This window comes from Cricetulus griseus (assembly GCF_003668045.3).
Source record: "Cricetulus griseus strain 17A/GY chromosome 1 unlocalized genomic scaffold, alternate assembly CriGri-PICRH-1.0 chr1_0, whole genome shotgun sequence".
Taxonomy (NCBI): domain Eukaryota; kingdom Metazoa; phylum Chordata; class Mammalia; order Rodentia; family Cricetidae; genus Cricetulus; species Cricetulus griseus.
Genome location: NW_023276806.1, coordinates 198,441,260 through 198,463,056, shown reverse-complemented (window position 1 = coordinate 198,463,056; position 21,797 = coordinate 198,441,260). Strand labels below are relative to the sequence as shown.

Here is a 21,797-nt window from a genome sequence, read left to right as displayed (position 1 = left end):
AAGCCCATCTTGAACAGTCAGTCAGTATACCTATGTTAACTGAGCAGTATTTCGGGGTGTTTATAATAGCTTAAAAATACCTTCTGGGATTGTGAGAGGTTCTGGTACTTTGCCTATCTTTTTCTTAGTAGTGGCACCTACTAAGGTAGCAAATTGGTAGCAAATACCTTTTGAACATAAACTAAATCCCATTATAGTTATGCAGCAGTGTTCTTTTTTTTTTAAGATTTTATTTATTTATTATGTATACAACATTCTGCTTCCATGTATATCTGCACACCCGAAGAGGGCACCAGATCTCATAACGGATGGTTGTGAGCCACCATGTGGTTGCTGGGAATTGAACTCAGGACCTCTGGAAGAGCAGTCGTCTCTCTTGATCTCTGAGCCATCTCTCCAGCCCAGCAGTGTTCTTAATTGTTGATATTATTCAAATTCTCTGAGAAAAATTTACCCTGTGTCCATGCTGGTGGAGGAAAGTGTTTTGGAGATGCCAACCTGCATTCCCTTTTCTATTGGTGTTTTAGAACTGAGGTTAGAAAATTATACATTCTCTGAGCGAAAGTGCTTATGTCTAGAGTTAATAGTTAGAGCTAATGCTGTATTAGTATGAGTCTGTCTATAGTCTTGCTAGTAAGAACTCTGTTTTCTAATCACTTTCTCATGCTCTAGTCATGAAACAAGCATGAACTAAGAAAGGGCATTTGCTACCAACATGTATAGTTTTTTTCATCCAAGCAGAGGAATGTGCTGGTTGTTCCCTTCTGCTGAGAGTTGTAATGTAAAGTTGCCATTTTAAATCGGGCTGCTCATTCTCTGCCTTTACATAGACTGCCTGAGTCCTCTAGAAATAGGAGATTACATCTTTTGGGTTCTTTGTCATAAGCATTTACTTAGTGGTACAGAGGTCAAACGCAGGTCCTCACAGACACCTGGCAAGCACTGTACTCCTGTGTCACACCCAAAGCCCATAGACCTGTCTCTAAATCTCTAATTAAAATGACATCTAAAAGAAAGAAGCTTATAAAGGAAGTAGATCCATACTTAAGCATTGTTTTGCTTTATAATCTGCCTGCTATTAACCTTTCAGCTTATTAACAACCTTATAGCCAGAAATACATATTCTTTCCATGTCATTTCCTCAGAGCTTTGTTTTCATGGTTATATGTAAAAATCTAATTCCATGTAACATATAAGATTCAGGCCTCCTATATTCATGTTTTTTACAATTATTTTGCCCTAAAATATATGTGATCTGAGAATTCTGTTTATTTATCTGTTTATTTTTTGAGGCAGGGTCTAACCTGAGAGCTTAAAAAAAAATGTCTGTTTTTAACAAAAGAATAGTTTTTTTTTTTTTCTAAAAGCAACTAATTTAGATATCTTGAATTCTTAGGAAAACATTGTTAATGCTTGTGATTATTTACCAAGAGGTATACCTTCTCTTATAAACATAATAAAGAAAAATGTAAAGGTTTACATCATGTTTGGTGTGCAAAAGTGAGAACTCATGTGATGTGAGTTGTCTGGGTTGACTTTAAGACCTAGTGACTGACCATGATCTGATTACTTTTTCCAGATGGCTTGTTACAAGCCAGGAACAGGCCAGTAAAGAGAAAAGTGTTCCCAGGTCTGTCTGACAGTTTTGTTTTGAAAGCTTTTTTTTTCCTTCTCCTGTGTGTTTGCCCTGGGCAACACCTATGGTCACAGCACACTTCTGGCTATGTCCAGAGACTTGTGGGCTTTTTAACTTCTTGCTGGATTTCTCTGCATTTTCTACAGAAAGATTGTAAGTAAAATAGATGGCGACAAGGATGGGTTTGTCACTGTGGATGAACTCAAAGGCTGGATTAAGTTTGCACAAAAGCGCTGGATTCACGAGGACGTAGAACGTCAGTGGAAGGGGCACGACCTCAATGAGGATGGCCTCGTTTCCTGGGAGGAATATAAAAATGCCACCTACGGCTACGCTTTAGGTAGGTCCCGACTGTCTGGGGGAAAAAGCCTTGTGGACCTGGCCCTTGAAACACAACTGTTTTGTCTTGTAGAATGATTGTAGATAAAATAGACGCCGATAAAGATGGGTTTGTGACGGAGGGGGAGCTGAAATCCTGGATTAAGCACGCCCAGAAGAAATACATATATGACAATGTTGAGAGCCAGTGGCAGGAGTTTGATATGAATCAAGACGGCTTAATCTCCTGGGATGAGTACAGAAACGTGACTTATGGCACTTACCTGGGTAAGGGGCGAGGTGTCAGGCTGGCCGAGACCGTGGTCTTGAGTCAAAGAAACAAATGGGTCAGACAGGAAAGAGGGTACTGTGCCAGACTTCAATAGTTTCATTCTGGGTTGACTCCCCTTTGTTTCATTATTTTAAAGTTTGTATAGTATACATTTTTAAGTTTTGATTTTGGTCCTCTGAAGTTTGACATTTATGTGTTGAGCACTGCAAATAATATATTTTACCAATTGTTTTCCTTTGTATCTCACATAAAGATAATTTTTAGAGTAGATTTCATATAAAAGACTGTATTGTTCCAGCAGTGCAAAGTGAGAGACCTTACCTTGAGCTTTCTCTTACCATGGTACTATTCAAATTTGGGGCCTGAAATTCAAATCTAATTAGATTCTTTTGTAACTGGTGAGAGTAAGAAGAAACTATTGGGAATGAATGGAATAAATTCAAATAAGATAGCTGTCAGTGTGTCACTCACTGAAATTTAGAAATGAAAATTTCCCATTTGTTTTCTCTGGCACATGAGTTTATATCAGCCTGCTCTGCAAATGATTCCCGGCAAGCACTGCCCTGACTGCTTTTGTTGTTGATATGGTGGCCTTTGATTTTGTCGGGGCTACTGGGTAATAATATCTTTGACTGTGATGCTGTTCTTGCCTGCTGCTGAACTCCAGGTGGCAGTCTTACTGAGCTGATGAGCAGGGGTGCTTTTAATCATAGAGATTTCTGTACTGTGTATAGTTTCAATTTGAGGCATGAATATATAAATGGTACTTTTTGTACTTTAATTCTGATATTAGGCAAATTAGGGTTACAGGAAACATTTCCCACCAGTGACTAACAGGAGTGTGTAAAGGTTTGTCTCCCCACCAGATAGTCAGTTGTCTTGTTGATTACAGGACTCAGGCATTTCTGGTGAAGAGACTTACTTCATTCCTAAGACTAAAGTGGCAGTCTCTCAGGACTTGACATTGAGCCAAGAACCAAGCAAATCCACCAAATTAAGAACATGTGTATTAAGAACCCAACACAGATGGAGAAGCATTCCATGTTTCTTGCTCTCTGGCTAAGACCCAACACCCTTCTGACTTAATCAGAATTAATTATAAATATGAAGCAAAGGATAGACTAGACTATCCGTGATCTCAAAAAAATGGTGTGCTAATAAATCTCGGCTCAGGCTTTGGTATTCCTTGCTGTCCAGAATTCTGCTTCAGCTGTGTATAACTACGTGCATAAAAATCTGTTGAGAGCTTTCTTGCCTCAGAGAGCTGATGATTCAATGTAATGGGTATTTCTACTGCCTGAGACTGCACAAGGCAAAGCACTGGCTGAAGAAGTAATGTCTTTATAAGGCCTCTTTCCCAGGAGGGCTGTGGGTGATCAGCCCTCAGGGGGTAGCAAGCTGGCTTTAGACAAGTGTGAGTTTTGTGAGAATGTGTTCTTGATTCAATTTGAGTTTGTGTATAAATCATCTGTGCTTTTAAAGCTATTCAGTGATTCCACTTTCCACAAAAGGAACGTTTGTACTGTATGCACTGTCTCTCTCATAAGTAAAAATAAAAGAGGCTAAGATTGGCCCTGCTTAGTTAGTTAGAGCAGAACCAGAGGCTGTAAGCAAGGCCAGCAAGCACTGTAAACTGGTGTTTGGGATAGATGCCACACTTAAAGTACTCTGCCTTCCCTTTCTGGTCTTCTATAGGTGTGCGTTGTTGTCCGGCTACCTGATTCTAGTTGCCATGTTTTGCCCCAAGGAAGGAGACAACAGAGGGCTCTTAGGAATCTAGTCTGAATGCATAAGTTGACAACTGTTTCATATTTTACTGAAACATAGTATTTGTTTTTAAAAGACAGCTTAGGATTTGAGAAAGATGTTATTTCCTTTCATTCTTCATCTCTAACTTACTGTGGTTTTGACTTTACCTATGCAGAGTCCCACAGCCTTGTGTGATTCAATGTTAGTACTGTTTTTCTTGATAATCAACAAAGACGCTTCAAGCTGCTTAGTGTTCAGAACAGGCCAGGGGTATTTTGGGGGGGGGGTTGTTTTTCTGATTGCTTGGGTGTTTGTGGGAATGTTTTGTTTGGCTAGTTTTTTTTTTTTTTTCTTTTTGAGATAGGGTCTCACTTTGTAGACTTGGATGACCTAGAACTAGCTCTGTAGACCAGGCTAGCCTTGAATTCACAGAGAGCTGCCTGTCTCTGCCCCTTAGCCTCTGGAGTGCTGGGCTGAAAGGCATGAGTTACTATGCCTGCCCTGTTTTTTGTTTGTTTGTTTGTTTGGTGTTGTTTTTTTTTTGTTTTTTTATAAAAAGATTTATTTATTACATATACAACATTCTGCCTCCATATATGCCTGCATGCCAGAAGAGGGCACCAGATCTCATTATAGATGGTTGTGAGCCACCACGTGGTTGCTGGGAATTGAACTCAGGACCTCTGGAAGAACAGCCAGTGCTCTTAACCTCTGAGCCATCTCTCCAGCCCCCGTTTAGTTTTTTTAAGTGTGCTTAAACTATAGAAAGATTGGCCTCTAATATCAAACATCAACAATGTGGTATTACTATTAAAAGGAACCAGTGAACTTTTAGACAAGTAGTACCATGGCCTTTTTATTTAGTGTGTACAGGAACAATAGTTTCTTCACTTTAATGTATCTTCTATTTCTTAAAGTATCTGCATACCTCTTAGGTCTTTTGGTCTATACTGCAGCCCAGTTTCTTTTGCAGTTAGCTCCTTTATATTTTTTCAGTTTACAGAAATTAAATTTTAGTCTCCTAGATGTTTATATGGAAACCAGCTGTTAACTTATACAGCTCAAAATCATAAAGGTTAGATTAGTCTATATTCTATTTGGTTATATTTTGGTTTTGTTCTTGTTTTTTTTTTTTTTTTTCAGATTTGTGTGTGTGTCTGTGTGTGTGGGTGTGTCAGAGGAGGCCAGAAGAGGTGTCACATTCCCTGGAACTGAAGTTACGGGTAGTTGTGAGCTGCCATATGGGTGCTGGGAGTTGAGCCCAGGGCCTCTGGGAGAGCAGCAAGTGCTCTTAACCACTGAGCCAACTCTCCAGTTTCATATTTTAATATTTATTTTCTAATAAAAGCTTGATCAAAGAATAATTGACATCTACAATATATTTATCCCTTCCCAGAATGTTCTTGTGTCCTACCTTTCCCTCTGCCTGTCCCTCAGAAACAATTGACCTACTTTATCTACCTCTAGATCAGTCTGCATATTTTACCTGTAATTTTCAGTAGATTTTTGGGGGAGGGTCAGTGGGACCATTCAAAATGGTGATGTTCTTGTTGTTTGAATGCAAGTGACATTAAAATGAAATGGGACAAAGACCTTTGATACCTAGAGTCTTTTTGGTTTTTTGAGACAGGGTTTCTGTGTGGCTTTGGAGGCTGTCCTGGCACTCACAGAGATCCACCTGTCCCTGCCTCCTGAGTGCTGAGATTAAAGGTGTGCACTGCCACCACCTGTCCGATATCTAAGAGTCTTAATGGAAGTTCTAACATTTAATAAAAATGATGACAGCTGAAGGTCATTGTCAATTATATATGCCAGATATTGTTCAAGCTTTTAGTTTGGCTCCTTCCTTCCTTCCTTCCTTCCTTTTTTTGAGAGAGAAGTTTTCTCTGTAGCTCTGGCTGTCCTGATACAAACTATGTAGACCAAACTACAATAGATCACCTGCCTCTGCCTCCCATGTGCTGGATTAAAGGCGTGCATGGGCCATCACAGCTGCTTCTTTCTTACTAAACTTTTTATAACCACAGACTCATGTTAGAGTAGGAGACCAAAATACAGTTAAAATTCTTGCCCAAGAGCTGGAGAGATGTCTCAGCAGTTAGGAACACTTGCAGAGGCCCTGGGTTCAATTCCCAGCACCCACATAGTGACTCACTATGGAGACTCACAACTATCTGTAACTCCAGTTGAAGGAGATCTGGTGTCTTCTGACCTCAGCAAGCACTAGGCTCCCACATGGTACACAGATACACTTGCAAGAAAAAAGTTGCTGGCCCAAGGCCACACAGCTAGAGGTAATAAATTTACACCCAGACAGTATGGCTGCCTCCCAGATAGAACTGAGAAACCCAAGTTTTCTATTAACCTTAACACCAGTATGACGAAACAGCACATAATTGAGTTAACTAATCAGGGGCCAGTTCCATGTTGAATGGCAACGATTTACCTTCAGCTTGAACCTGATTTGGAGGTGTGGTCACTGAAGCTTTAGTCCCAAACCAAGTGTCTTTCAACTGCTGCTTCTGAAATCAAAAATCATTTCTTAATGATTGGTTTAATTTTACCTGTGTGTTCATTGTTTGGTTCATGTTGTTTGAAATCAGTCTGATCCATAAAGGTAAAGCTTTTGTGTTTCCTGGAAGCCTTTTAAGATTTTACCTAAATTTTTGTTTTCTAGATGATCCAGACCCTGATGATGGATTCAATTATAAACAGATGATGGTTAGAGATGAGCGGAGGTTTAAAATGGCAGACAAGGATGGAGACCTAATTGCCACAAAGGAGGAATTTACCGCTTTCCTGCACCCTGAGGAGTATGACTACATGAAAGACATAGTCGTGCAGGTAGGCAAGACCAAGGTTCCCAACAGCAACTCAGCTTCTCCTGCTGTCACTTATGCACTCTTTAGGCAGACTTTCCACTTACCATAAACTGCCCATCAAATCATGTATTTTCCTGTCTCATTAGTTTCATAAAGTAAGAATAAGAGGCTGTCTTGAGTGTTGTTCAGAAGCCAGGTAATTCTGTAATACTCCAGAGTTCTCACAGAAGGCAGTCTGCTAGCCATGCAGACTCATCTCCCGTTAGTGAGAGACCAGGGCTACAACCTTTCATAGTTGCTATAAGTAGAAGCTAAGTCATGGCTAATAGTTAACAGCTTTCTAACTAGAAGAACATGAGTCCGTCTGTCTGTCTCCCTCCCTTTGTTTTTGTTTGTTTGTTTGTTTGGATTTGGGATTTTTGTTTTTGTGTGCATTTGGGGTTGGCTGGCTAGCTGGCTTGGAGATTGGCTATCACTCCCTATCCCTGGCCTGGGATTTGCTGTGTAGGTCTATATATATACCTTCTACTTGGGATGAGCATTATCTCCTCCGATCCTTCTGTCTCTGGCTCCCACAAAGCTGGGATTGCATGTATGTGTTCTCTTCCCTGGTTTTAACCATACAAACCATACTGTCTTTTGGAAAATTCAATTAGAATCTAACAGTCTTTTTGTTCTTTTCTATTTAGGAAACAATGGAGGATATAGACAAAAATGCTGATGGTTTCATTGATCTAGAAGAGTATATTGGTATGTCTCCTGTTTCTAGTGTCCTTAAATACTGAAATGCTTGAGAAGTTTAATCATTCATAGAAACGGTTGACCTAATGGGTCAACTCTTAACAGATAGTTAAGCCAGACCAATGTGATGAATAGGAGGTCATTTCAAGTATAACTTGGGCAGGAGAGGTTGGCACATCCCAGTTTTGGGTAGAGGTCCTAAGTTTGGTTCCCAGCATCCACACTGACTGTAATTCCCACACTAGAGAATCTGATGCCTTCTTCTGGATCCATAGCCACCTGCACTCACACATGCCATACCTTCCCAAAGACACACAGATGCATATATGCACATAGAGTTTTTAAATAATAATTAATGGTGGGGGGAGGAGGGGAGGGAGAGGGAGCTGGGATTGACATGTGAAGCAGGCTTGTTTCTAATTTAAATATAAATAAATATGTTAAATAAATTGATGGAAAAGCCAGGCATGAATCTCAGCACTTGGCGGGTAACTGCAAGATCAGGAGTTCAGGGCCAGTCTGGACTGTGTGAAACAAAGGACTAGTGAACAGGTGACCAGCTAAGGGTTCACTGACTATGTTATACACATTTTTCTGTCTGAGTCCCTGATAAATTTCCATTTTACTATTTAGGGTGTTTATTTTGCTCCAACCTCCCTCCCACTCACCCCGCTTTTTTGTTTTGTTTTGAAGAAGCAGACGGGGCTACAAATGAACTTGAGAGGGGATTGAAAATACTATTTTTATTATTTGAAATTTTTATATATGTGTATGATGTATTATGATCATATTCACTCCCTACTTCCCTTTGAAACTTTTTATTATCCTGAGAATAATTAATTTAGCAAATTGCTTTATAATTACTCAATGTTTTTGTTACAAATAGCATTCTGTTTTGGAGCATACCTTGTGGAGGGCGGGGTTTCAAGACAGGGTTTCTCTGTGTAGCCCTAGCTGTCCTGGAACTTTCTCTGTAAGACCAGGCTGGCCTCAAACTCACAGAGATCCTCCTGCCTCTGCCTCCCGAGTGCTGGGATTAAAGGCGTTCACCACCAACACCGAACAAAACATACTTTAATGCACATCTTTTGGTATATTGAGACAGGGTCTTACAGTGCTGCTCAGGCTAGCCTTGAATTTGTAAATATTTGAGTTGTAAATCTGTTCCTGGTATTAATACCTTAACAAATGAGTAGTTTGGCTATTTTGTCCCATTCTGCTGGTCGTCTCTTCTCTCTTGATTGTTTCTTTTACTGTACAGAAGCTTTGTAGTTTTGTGTGATTCCATGTGTCTGTTTTTACTTTTGTTGTTTGTGTTTTGGCATCTTAATGAAAATATCTTTATCTGTACTTACATATTCCTCTACTGATCTTATGGTTTAGTTTTGTGTTTATGTCTGATTTATTCAGTCTTTTATACATGGATATCCAGCTTTCCAAGTACTGTTTGCTGGAGGTTACCCTTTATTGAAAACCTTGTGGCTACAGATACATAGATTTATTTCTGAGTTCTCAGTTCTGTTGCACTCCACATTCGCACTTGCTCATAGTAACTTTTCTAGTGAACTTCCTGATTTTGGTTTTTGTTTCTTTGGGGTTTGTTTTGTTTTTTTGGTCTCTGATCTCAGTTATAAATATTGAGCCTGAAAGAGAGTCTTAAAGCTTACCTCTGCTGCTGCCGTTAAACTGCACTGAAGACAGTCACTCCTTTACTTAGATATTCTTTCCTCATCCCTGCTAAAGAAACTGGAATGAACAGTGATAGGGTTTTTTTTGTGAAATAATTGTTATCATGATGTAGTGTCTTGTTTTCTTAACCCAAGTTGATGTTTATCACATTTCCTACTTCTAAGTATTTTATCTTTTTATTCTTGGTTTTGGCATTTTGTTGATACTGTAAAAGCTGAGTTCCCCATTTAAACTTCTGAAGCAGAGGAATTCAGTCTTATCACAGTTAAGTAACATCACTTGCCAAGCATTGAGACCAAATAAAGAGATACAGGTTTTCTTCTGCACTGTACAGATTCAGAGACAGAGGAATTGCATTGTGAAGCTACAAAAGAATCAAGAGTAAGTGTAGCTTTCTTCTGTGGGTCAGTAACTACTGCAAGATTGCGCAGCTGCTGTGTTGGGGTTTATAGACCTGGGATTCTCTCCCAGCAGTGTCTTCCAGTTTGTGGGCATGTGCCAGTTTCTGTCCTATTAGGAAAGAGATCATAGAGTGAGAAGGGAAGGGGCCAGTTCAGCAGACCCAAAGCTTCGGGACCTCCCTGACACAGGGCAACAGCAGGACACCCAAGAGGAGTCCCAGTGAGGGCTCAGCATTGAAAGTGTAGCAGAAACCAGAGTCGAACCAGACCGCTGACTCTTGGCAAGTAAAGATATATGGACAGAAAGGTTTACTGTGTGACTCACTGTGACACACCACAGCGTCCATAACGAGATTTTTCTTTTTTCTTTTTCTTCTTTTTTTTTCCTTCCCCTAAATTTTTTTGGGGGGTGGGTTGCAAGGGCAGAAGGCGATACAAAGAGACAGGGAAATTAATGGTATCAAGATATATGATGTGAAAGACACAAGGAATAAATAAAAAGAGGGGTTGGACATTCCCCATGGAGGGTTACTCTCTCAGCCCAGATACACAGAGGAGGGCCTAGGCCCTCCTCCAAATGATGTGACCGACTTTGATGATTCCCCCATGGAAGGCCTCACACATGTGGTGATCCTCCTGGCTCTGCCTTCCAAGTGCTGGGAGTAGTGTGCACCGTCACACCAGACCTGAAAGAAATGTCAGCAAACACCATTTGCTTATGTTTTAAAGTTGTCATCTAAAATACTTAATTAGGCATCAGAACCATTATAAGCTGGGTGTGGTGGCCTTGCCTAGTATCCCAGCACTTAGACTGAGGCAGGAGGCTGAAATGCACCAACTCTTAGAAGGTAATTCTTAGTGTAACCTTGGAGTAGATAGTAGATGATGTGCGGGAATCACTATAAACTATGGTAATGGCATCGTAGTAATGAAAGAAAATGTCCCTCAGTTTTAGAGCTAAGTTCAAAAGTATATGGGGATAGGTGGTACCTAGTATTTGCCTTAAGATAATTGGGGAGGGGGTGTCATGGGTGACCATGTGTGGCAAACCATGGCAGCTGTTGGAGTTGGCGTAGAAGTGGGAGATCTATGGACTTTTTTCTACGTTTGTGTATGTTTGAAAGTTTTCAAAATGGAAACAAACGGTGTTAAGTAGGCTTCTGGTCATGATGCCTAGAATACAATGAGCACTCAATAAATGGTAATTACAGCCATGGTGGCGCACGCCTTTAATCCCAGCCTCGGGAGGCAGAGGTAGGCGGATCTCTGTGAGTTCGAGACCAGCCTGGTCTACAAGGGCTAGTTCCAGGACAGCCTCCAAAGCCACAGAGAAACCCTGTCTCAAAAAACCAAAAAAAAAAAAAAAGAAAGAAAGAAAGGAAGGAAGGAAAAAGAAAAATGGTAATTACTTTTTTGTTGTTGTTTTTTGAGACAGGGTCTTACTGTATAGCTCTGGCTATACAGAAACTCACCCTGTAGCCCCAGGCTGGTCAAACTCAACAGAGCTCACCTGCCTCTGCTGGAACTAAAGATGTGTGCCATCATGTCCACTGTTTATTTTTACATTTATTAGTTGTTAAAGGGAAAATAGTGCTTTGAGTTATATATGCATGCAAAAGGATAAATGTGTAAAGTATATATATTTTTCCTTTACTAAACTGGAAACACATTTATTTTTGTTTATGTTTTTGTGTTAGGTGCTGGAGGTCAAACCTGGGACTTGGGCATGTTAGGCAGGCTCTCTACCACTCAACTATATCCCAGCCCTATATAATTTCTTAAATGCCAATATTTGGTTGCCAACAGTGTGACCATTCCTTGATTACAGTTTAATTTTGTGGGAGTGTTCGTCTCATTTACTAATCACAAAATAGACAAGAAATAGTATTGACTTGGAAAAACAAAATACAAGCAATTCTCTACTATTTTATTTATTTTTATATTTTGCAAACATGTTTGTGTTTCTTGATTCATTTTATCTTGGAAGCCTTAATTATCTTGACATAATTACTTGCAAGTTTATTGTGCCTTTAAATGGAAGTATCAGAAGGATTGTTTTCCAGAGTAAAGCTCAGTGTTAAGTGTCTTGCAGATTAAATTACTCTGAAAATGTTATACAGAGCTGAGCAGCTGAGACAGGAATGTCTCCAGTTTGAGGCCAATCTGGGCTAAAAACCCTGTCTCAAAATGACACTTCCTGTATGTATGTTACCTTAATATAAAACAAAACTGTGTCTGTATCTGAAGCAAGAGGAATGGGAGATTTGTGACAGCCACATGATTTTGTTCTTCTAGCTTCTTTTGAGTTATGTGCCAAACTTTATGATGTAATCTATCATCAAAATTGTTTTTAATGATCTCATAGCTAGAATTCAGACCTGGTTTTTGTTTTTTACACACAAAAATTTAGAAGTCTCTTGACATGTGAAAGCATTTGTTACCAATTTTCCTGGCCATCTGCTTTCTTGAGATCAACACCAATGTTTTTAATTATCTCTAGCACTTCTTATGCCTTAGTAAGTTTAGTAAGTGAAAAGGAGATTATAGAAGAGGCAATTGGGTAGAAGCCTTAAGAACCATGCCAGGTTCTTATATACCATTCCCTCCAACCCCCCTCCCCTGGCAGGGTTTCTCTGTGTGGCTTTGGAGCCTGTCCTGGAACTGGCTCTGTAGACCAGGGTGGCCTCGAACTCACAGAGACCTACCTGCCTCTGCCTCCCAAGTGCTGGGATTAAAGGTGTGCACCACAACTGTGTGGCTAAGAGCCATGCCACATTCTTACACAGTTGAGTTTTTATTATGTATACAGCATTCTGCTGTGTATATCCCTGCAGGCCAGAAGAGAGCACCAGAGCTCATTATGGATGGTTGTGAGCCACCATGTGGGTGCTGGGAATTGAACTCAGGACCTCTGGAAGAACAGCCAGTGCTCTTAACCGCTGAGCCATCTCTCCAGCCCCTCACACAGTTGAATTTTTAAGAAAAAAATTATGTTTGTGGAGTTGAGGATCAAGAATTTGATTCTTCCTGATTGCCCTTGAGGGTGCTTCTCTTTTCGAAGGGCAAACTTGTCTTGATTGAAGACCACTAGTACAGCGCACTTATGTAGACATTGACTGTAAGTAGACAGCTATCTTCAGAATTTAGAACTATGCCTCCGTAAACCAGTGGCCCAACATAATTAGCCACTTGGTAAAATGCCATGTGTGCCATGCAGTAAGCAAGGGAATCTTACTTGGTGTTAGTCAACTTTTTTTTTTTTTTTTCTTTTTTGAGATAAGTTCTCATGTAGCCCAAGTCATCTTTGAACTCCTGCCTCAGCTTCCCAAAGTGCTGGCTTTATATGCAAGTACCACCCTGCTCAGCTTCACCTCCTTATTTCTGCCCCCCCCCTCTTTGCCACACAGGATTTCTTTGTGTGGTCCTAGCTATCCTGGAACTCACTCTGTAGACCAGGCTGGCCTCAAACTCACAGAGATCTGCCTGCCTCTGCCTCCTGAGTGCTGGGATAAAGGCGTGAGCCACCACCGACCAGCTTCTGCCCCTTTCTTTCTTTCTTTCTTTCTTTCTTTCTTTCTTTTTTTTTTTTTTCTTTCTTTGCTTTCCTGTCACTTGGTCAGCATCTGGAAATACTCTGGTTAAGCCATGGGAAAACTACCTTACTTTCTAAAGTCTCTGACTGTGTGTGGGCACCAAGAAGGGTTAAGCCAGATTAGCATGACACAGCCTTTGGAACAAGACTGATTCTCTTGTGTGGATATCTGTGCACACAGGTGACATGTACAGCCATGATGGAAATGCTGATGAGCCAGAATGGGTGAAGACAGAGCGAGAACAGTTTGTTGAGTTTCGAGATAAGAACCGGGATGGGAAAATGGACAAGGAGGAGACCAAAGACTGGATCCTCCCTTCAGACTATGACCATGCAGAGGCAGAAGCCAGGCATCTAGTCTATGAGTCAGACCAAAACAAGGTAAGTCGTTCCAGGCCCAAGCAGTCTAGCCATGACCAAAGTCTTCCTAGGGGGTTGCCTTAAACAGATGTCATCAAAATATGTGGAGTATTTTTAGGGTCTTAATTACTTTAAGTCTGTCAAGGACTTAATTTAATGACCACAAATCTTCAGGACAGCACTAACTGTCGGATCTCATTTTGGAAAGTGCTTGCTCTGTATTTGTTAGTGTTGGAGAAACCTTGGCTTCAGCAAAGAGTGCTGGTTTAAAGCCTAACCCAGCATATGTCAGCTCTAACTGTTGAACCCCAGGAAATTGTCTTTTTTAAATTGTGGCTGTTATTTCCTGTGTTCTTTTACCTACTACAGGCTCATGCTACCTATTTCCCAAGCCAGTTACTGCCATCCTAAATCACACACACACACACACACACACACACACGATTTTTTTAGAGGAAGAGAGGCAGGCAGACTGACAGCTGACTCACTGAGACTCTGAATATAAAGCCCTTGGCTGTCCTGAAACTACAATGTAGACCAGCTCACAGACACACACTTGCCTGTCTCTCCAATGCAGAGATTAAAGGTGTATACCACCACTCCCAGCATTAAATATATGCTTAGAATTTAAGCTCTTTACATGGGGTTATAAGCCAGCTTTTCTCTGGACCCAGTTAAAATGGAAAATTGTCTGAGGTGCTTAGGTAATCAAATTTTCACTAAGCCTCTCACCGTCACCTTTTCTGAAAGCTGGATTTTTAAAAACCAGATTTTTTTTTCCCCCTATTTGGAACATTCATTAGGCTTCAGATGCTGTTTCTTAGAACTTGATTAAGGTTGATCAGCATCACTTCAGCAGCCAGCTGTCAGTCCTGAAGTGTGAGAAATATGAGCAGTCTCCTTTGAGGAGTCTTGTGCTGTTTGAGATGAGTGACTGAGCCTTTTTTGGATGCAGCTCATCCTGTTAGAGTGAAGGAGGGGAGATAAGGCTTGGCCTGGAGAGTTCTCTGTTCCTGTTAGACCTCAGTACGATGCACCCCAGAGTATCAAACAGCTCCTGCTGCCACCCATATCTAGCAACTGCCCCATAGTTGACTCCAAAAGGAGTGTTTGCTGCCTAGGCAACAGATTTGCATCTCTGTCCTGAAGTTGTTGAGGATATTTGGCCCATCTTTTCACTTTTGACTTTTTTTTTAACCCCCTTTGAGATAGAATCTCCCTCTGTAGCTCACTCTAGCCTTGAACAACTCTTCTGTCTGACTTCCTAAGTTCAGGAGTCAGATCCAGGGCCTCAGTCATATTAGGCAAGCACTTTACCACTAAACTATATTCCCCAGCCCACTATGAGTAACTTTCTTGATGAAAAAAAGATGCTGGTCTCTCTCTCTGTGTGTGTGTGTGTGTGTGTGTGTGTGTGTGTGTAGGAAGGATGGGGGAATAACCCTTGGGTTTGCATGTAGAGGGAATTAGAATCTTAAGTTATTATAGTCTCAAGTTACTCTTATTTTATAGCAGTCTTTCTGAATTTGGAATGGCAAGTATATACAGCCTCAATTCACTGTTTCCTCTGATTTCAGGATGGCAAGCTTACCAAGGAGGAGATTGTCGACAAGTATGATTTATTTGTGGGCAGCCAGGCCACAGATTTTGGGGAGGCCTTAGTGCGACATGATGAGTTCTAAGCTGCAGACAGAGGAACCTACATTTCTTCAAAAGTAATTTATTTTTACAGCTCTGGTTTCACATGAAATTGTTTGCGCTACTGAGACTGTTATTACAAACTTTCTAAGACATGAAAAGGCATATTGAGATAATGAAAACCATCCTGTCCCCATTCCTCCTCCCCTCTGAGGGACTGGAAGGGACCCGTGCTTATGAGGAACAACTCTGATCAGTACACTGTGTTTGTAGGTTTACACTTTGTATGATGTATAGCATGGTGTGTTTATTTTTGTATTGTTCTCTAGTTGGGAGTATAACGTGAAGGATCAAGACCCTCAGCCCACACTTGTAGGCAAACATTAGCCCTTTACTCTTTCTCAACCCCTTACTATATATATATATTTTTTAATAGTTCTCACTTAACTAATTTTTTTTAAAAGCCTGAGATCAATAGAAATGTTCAGGAGAGAAAAAAGAAAGGAAAAACATGTACTCCATAATTTATGTTTAGAGAGAGAATGCTTTATCTTTCCTGTTGAAAAGCTCTATTTTACAAGTGGCCTTTCAGTTGTCACAGACCCAGCCACTGAGCCTGCCATTTTCTGGGCAAGGCTAGATCCCGGTGCTGTAAGACAGCTCGACACAACTTGACTTCCTTCTTTTTCCTCCTTTAGGACTAGCTGTTTGCTAACTTTGTCAAGCCCAGCTGTGGTGGGAAGAATTAGGAATCAAGTAGTATGTATGATCTCGTCACAGTGCTATTTCTAGCTCTTTATAGACCTGTTTCCAACTAGAAACAGCTGGAAAACGAAAGGAAAAAAGTGTGTGGGGCATGCTTCTATTCTGATTGTATACCTATTGAAATTACTGTGAGGCCCCTCCAGCCCCTTCCTAGGAATTAATTTTGGTTTTACAGCAAAAATTGACTTTTTTCCAATCATGTCATTGAAAGTGCCTTTAACAGGAAAAATAATTACTGAATGGGAATTTGCTTAAGAAGCCACAGGATGAATGCTTTGGGCCCCTTACATGATGCAGTGGGGAGTTTTTCCCTTCTTTTTCTCTTGTGGACAATAGCTAAATAGCAGTATTAGTTACAAGCTTGGTTGCAGTGTTCCTATCTTGGGGGCTGGTTTATAAAGACCTCATGCTGCTGATTGGACCAGGGATCCTCATACCTCAGAATGCAAACCACTCTCTGTCAGGCCTCTTGCTTACCAGAGCTTGAGCTCTGACTTAAGGATGGATGGGCACACAGAGGGGGCTCTTTGGTTTGAGGACCTCTGCTCACCCTTCCTGTCTTTAACCCATCACATCCCATGTTGTCATCTGCCTTTCTCTCTGACACTAAAAGGTGGGGTTGGTAGGAAGGTCATGAATCACCAGGTTGCCGTCCTTAGCAAAAACCCCATCTGTTGCCAACTATTTACCCATATTTTGTGCAACCTAGTATGGGTCTCTTACTATGGGCCTCTTAAGAATTATTGTATTCCAAATCTTTAACCCTCAGGTTACTAAGATAAATATATGTATGTATAATCTTTATTATTTCCTATATCTGAATAACACATTCAGGTGGTGCTGGGGGATGGTCATATCTGAACCTGGACCTACCCTTTGGTCTTCCACAACCCTGTTGAGGTGGGCTGCTTGGTGTGGTGTAACTTCACCCAAGCCATTGCATCAAGCTCTTGATATCAAACACACTCGAAGTTTTAACCCCAGGATAGGAGTAATGAACATTCTCTGCCTTCCAGACCCTCAACTCTTTCTTGTTAAGGAGACCAGAGATAATTAATGCCACCAGCCCTGGCTTAGAAGGGTGTGCCATCCTGTGTGACAAGAGAGCCTTAGAGCCTAACACTGACGTGAATGTCACACACTTAACCAGCAAGCTTAGCTGCTACCATGGCATATTCTGGACATGGGGTGCTCAGCAGCAAGAATTGTTCTCATCTCCATGCCCCCCACATAGTGTTGGGGTTTGGGTTTGGGTTTCTGGTTTAAATCAAGTCTGAGGCAGTGGGCAGTGGCTGCATGTCCATAGGGTGTGCTCTGTGAATGCTAAGCTCTCTTGAATTTGAGTATTGGTTCTTTTTATAGAGTGTAAACCAAGTTTTATATTCTGTAATGCAAACAGGTACCCATCTGTTTCTGAATAAAACTGTTTACATTCATCAGGGGTGTATCTGTCTTTCATTCTCTTGGAAACGGGATTGTGTTCCAGGCTAGCCAAGGCTCCATAGTGAGACCCTATCTCAAACTATGAAGGGGCTGGAGAGATGGCACAGTGGTTAAGAGCACTGGCTGCTCTTCCAGAGGACCCAAGATCAATTCCCTGCACCCACACAATGGCTCACAACTGTCTGTAGCTCTAGTTCCAGGGGATCTGATACCCTCACACAGACATACATGCAGGTAAAACATCAATGCACATGAAATAAAAGACCATTTTTTAAAAAGAAATAGAGGAAATGGGATTGTGGCTTATTGTTCTGTGTTGTCAAATGTCAAAGGAAAGGAATTCTCCCAGAAGGTCCACCATATCCCCACCAGACTGAGAGAGCTGCCTTCTCCCTCACACTTAGTCCTTTCCTCTTCCTGAGGTTTCTGGTTGCTGACCCTCCTGCCTCCTGGTGCATCATTACCTGAGACTGGCACCCAGTATTTCTTGAGTATAGCTGAACACAGGTGTATCTTGGTTTTCATTTCAAAGGTGCTCATTTTCCAGGAGCAGCAGGTGTAGGGAGAGCGTAAGGTAACATGTTTTTAGCACTTGGGTTTGGTTTATAAATGGTACTGAGACATGCAAATTCGATTTGAGGATGTCACGGGATTAAACCACTAACTTTAATCAATGCACAGCTTTAAGTGGATACATTCATTTAGCCAAGTGAGGAGGAAAACACCTAGAATACTTCTGTTTGAGATGAGTGAGCTGAGGCAGCTCTGGCCATAGTAGCTACAACCTAGGCTGCAGCGACTGGGAGGGACCACATAGGGAAGTTCTTTTAAGTTCACGTGGGTGCTGGTGTTTGCTGCCTTTTCTCTCCACTGCCCCTATTGCTTATTCTAACACAGTATATACCATCTCAGATCCAGAAAGGGAGAAGAAAAAATGACTGAAAAGGAAAGTGTTGCCCATACACCAAAAACAGTCCCTTCTCTCACAGTTCTCTGGGGGTGAGGGTGCCACTTAGGAGTAGAAACTGACTGTTGAAATGGCCCATGTGGGAACAGTACCCTCAGGAAAATGAAACTGATTCCCAGGAGTGCCATTACTCCTCTCCCATCCTTTCCCTGCCTTTGGGTTTTAATGTGGCGGTCTGATTGCTGCCAGTGGGCCAATTGAGGGTCCTTAGTGAGGGCCAACTTTGCTAGAAGAGACAGTAGAAGCTTCTGTTTTCTGAGAGCCAGACATGTCGGATTCATCTGTCACGGGCTTCCTGCACACCATCTCCATGATGCAGGCCCGGAACTGGAAAGAAAGGTGTGTGTATGGTGGGTGTCCTTGTCCTGAAAGGCTAGACTTTAGAAGGGTCGGATTAAGAATTTGTAGAAGGCTAGGCATACGTGGTGGTGCACACCTTTAACTCCAGCGCTTGGGGACAGAGGCAGGCTGATCTTAGAGTTCAAGGCCTGCCTAATTCCCATAGGAGTTCCAGGGCAGCTGGGGCTACACAGTTTGAACCTGTCTTAAAAGGGGGGGGAGGCGTGTAAAAAGCTAGACATCTGTTTACTGATGCTGGTACTTTTTTACCTAAACAGAAAACGTAAGGCCAGGGATGTATAACTCAGTACTAGAGTATTTGCCTAGCAGGTGAAGTGCCCTGTGTTCAATCCCTAGCATTGCCAAAAGGTTCCCATCTCATCCCACTCTTTAGAACAACTCAGTTTTTCTGCCTCAAGGCCAAGCCTACCTTCTAGTATTTTAGTAACCACACACCATACATGTGCCTACCAAGAGCTTCCTGACTTGCTTGGACTTTCTGTAGCTTTCCTCATCTATAAGGCCTGTGTAGCGTCCAGGTGCTCAGTTAAAACGTCAGTGGGGGAAAGAACCAGGGTCGAGTGGACCAGGACCTCCTAGGGAGGCAGATAGACAGCTTTACCTGCTTATTCATGAAGCAGTAGATGATGGGATTGTAGACACACGAGCTCTTGGAGAAGAAGGCAGGGATGGTGACTAGCCGCAAGTCCAGCCCGTGGTTGCGATTGTTGACCATGTACATGGCCAGGGCAGCATAGGGCACATAACAGAGACAGAAAGATCCCACCATCACCACCACCATGTGGCTCACCTCCCGCTCTGCCTTCTGGGTCGTAGCTGACTCTTGCTGCTGAGCTGCCACCTGGAATGGAGCACAAGGGTCATATCCCTCTCACTTCTGGCCTCAACTCCCAGATCGCCAAACCCTTTTGTGGAGGGAAAATCTCTCACTGGCTCTTCTGGCTGAGTTTGGCTTCTCCTTGAGGGAGACATCATGGAGGTGGATCTCAGCTCTTTGGCGTTAGGAATGATCACAGCCTCAGCCCCTTCCTCCTCCTCTCTCAGGTCTTTTATTCCTTCCCCCACTGCCTCTTGTGCTGGGGATGGAGCCAGTCCCTCGCACCTGTTGTACCGCTGGGTGGTAACTCCACAACTTTTCATTCCTTTACATGCCCCCTTCCCCACCCTTGCTAGCTCCTGATTCTCCTCCTGCTTGCCATGGATATTCCAGACTTGTGTCCTGGGGCAGATACACATGCTCCTTGTCCTGACCCCCTCAAAAGCCACTCACAGCTCTGAGAGTCCTCAGCAGCTGCGAGTAGGAGAAGCAGATGAGGGAAAGGGGCACGATGAAACAGAACAGGAAGAGGAACCACGTGTAGTACTCGCTTCGATACTTGGTGCCCACCGTGTACCAGTCCGGGCCACAGGAGCACTGCAGGCCCTCAGGGATGAACCTGAAAAGGATCAAGCGTTCACTCTGGGCTCTCCCTCAGAACTAGCAGGGTGGGAGCTGGGATTCCTGGATTAACCTGTCCAGCTGAAAGAATGCCAAAAGACTACAGTCACTCCAGCTGCAGAGTAAACACGGATGTCTCCAGCTGCCCTTTCTCCTTTCTTATCTACCAACTCAGATCAAAGAATAAAAGGCTATACCCAATCTCTCTTCCCACATCAAACCACTGCTCTACACTCTCACCTGCTCCAGCCAAAGAAGGGTGGGATGGACACACCAATACCAATGGTCCAAGTGACCAGGACTACCATCAGTGCATGCTTGGAGCTGAAGCGGATGTTGCCAAAGGGCTTACAGATGACAATGTAGCGCTCAAAAGCCAGGAAAGCCAACGACCATCCAGTCACTAGACCTGTGGCAAATGTGAAACAAATAGGGTAGACAGCCTCACCCAGCCTGGAGAGGAATAAGGGTGTAATTGAGCAAATCCAGAGAGTTGGAATGGAGTTTAATGCTCACACATCCTACTTTGGCCAAACTACTCAGGGTAATTTAGGGCCCGCTCCAGTCTCAAAGTCTGGCTCCAGGTTCTAATCCTAGAGCAGCATCCTTTGCCTGGCCCTAGCCCCGGGTGCCTGCAGTACCTGCTACAGAGCCCAAGAAGGCCTCCAGAGCACAAACATGGCGGCCAAAGAGGAAGTATCCGTGACAGCTGGCGATGAAGACAGTGAAGACGGAGAAGCTGCAGAAGAGGAAGCCCCCGAGGGATACGTTGACCAGAATGTAGTTGAGGGGCTGCCGCAACTTTTTGTAACGCAGTGTGACCACCAGCACCGTGGCGTTGAGTGGGGTCCCTGCAAGGAAGACAAACCCCATGAAGGCTGCCTGGAGGTGGAAGGCCCAGACGGGAGCAATGTGGTACTGAGGCCCATCCCAGGGCCCCACCGAGGAGATATTCTTAAACAGATAGAACTCATCCTCCCCAGACATCTTGTGCTCAGGACACCCTCACCACCACCTCTAGTCCTCCTATAGATTAGTCTTCTGCTGAGGCCCCTCCCCACAGCACCCACCTTTAAAGACAGAGTGGGACTGAATGATCCTAAGCCTCCCAAAAGATGAACCCCAGGATTAGATATCACTATGTCCCCACCTAAACCTTTCTTGATCCCAAAGCTGATTGCAATCTTCAGAGGATAAAAGATTGGGGTCAGAGACCCTGGATATGCAAGGCTGGGTGCTAAGGTGGGTCAGCATTGATCTCTGTGGCCTGGAAGACGCTGACCTATTTATATCCACCGTAAATGCTGCTGTACACTTCTTTAGCTTCAGGCTCCTGTGCACCTCACCTGGCCCTTTGTGAATGGTGCCCGTCTGAGTGTCCTTATCCAGAGAGCCTGGGAATTGGCCCCAGGAAACAGGAAGGGGAAACACCCTTGGGAGCATTTTTTTTTAATTTAATGATTTATTTTTATGTACATTGGTGTTTTGCCTGCATGTGTATCTGTGTGAGGGTGTCGGAGTCCCTGAAATGGAGTTACAGAGATTTGTGAGCCACCTTGTGGGTGCTTGGAATTGAACCTGGGCTA

General features: G+C 42.7%; 2 protein-coding genes across 3 annotated transcripts in view; one reads left to right on the top strand and one right to left on the bottom strand.

Annotated features, from left to right (window-relative positions):
- Positions 1 to 17,440, top strand: part of Calu (calumenin) — a 29,350-nt gene extending 11,910 nt beyond the window's left edge. The window contains exons 3-7 of one of the 2 annotated variants that reach the window (XM_027391355.2): positions 2,049 to 2,242; positions 6,673 to 6,839; positions 7,507 to 7,567; positions 13,422 to 13,621; positions 15,178 to 17,440. In XM_027391355.2, coding sequence (XP_027247156.1) covers positions 2,049 to 2,242; positions 6,673 to 6,839; positions 7,507 to 7,567; positions 13,422 to 13,621; positions 15,178 to 15,282 — 727 coding nt within the window. In that variant the 3' untranslated portion in view covers positions 15,283 to 17,440. Of the gene's footprint in view, positions 1 to 1,782; positions 1,977 to 2,048; positions 2,243 to 6,672; positions 6,840 to 7,506; positions 7,568 to 13,421; positions 13,622 to 15,177 lie in introns of both variants that reach the window. The other variant, XM_027391356.2, reaches the window with a different exon arrangement.
- A 220-nt stretch (positions 17,441 to 17,660) lies between these two features.
- Opn1sw (opsin 1, short wave sensitive) lies at positions 17,661 to 21,257 on the bottom strand. Its single transcript, XM_027391354.2, has 5 exons — positions 20,853 to 21,257; positions 20,452 to 20,620; positions 20,044 to 20,209; positions 19,375 to 19,614; positions 17,661 to 18,740 (listed from the first exon to the last, which is right to left on the bottom strand). Exons 1-5 carry the CDS (start codon positions 21,196 to 21,198, stop codon positions 18,621 to 18,623), a joined length of 1,041 nt encoding a protein of 346 aa, XP_027247155.1. The 5' UTR covers positions 21,199 to 21,257; the 3' UTR covers positions 17,661 to 18,620.
- Positions 21,258 to 21,797: the final 540 nt, after the last annotated feature.

What these genes read in the sequence shown, in the direction of transcription:
- Opn1sw (XM_027391354.2), bottom strand. Translation starts at nt 21,198, where the DNA reads ATGTCTGGGGAGGATGAGTTCTATCTGTTTAAGAATATCTCCTCGGTG. An exon ending in CTTCTTGGGCTCTGTAGCAG is followed by an intron (nt 20,621 to 20,852) that starts GTACTGCAGGCA and finishes CATTTGCCACAG; the next exon opens with GTCTAGTGACTGGATGGTCG. An exon ending in CCCTTCTTTGGCTGGAGCAG is followed by an intron (nt 20,210 to 20,451) that starts GTGAGAGTGTAG and finishes GATCCTTTTCAG; the next exon opens with GTTCATCCCTGAGGGCCTGC.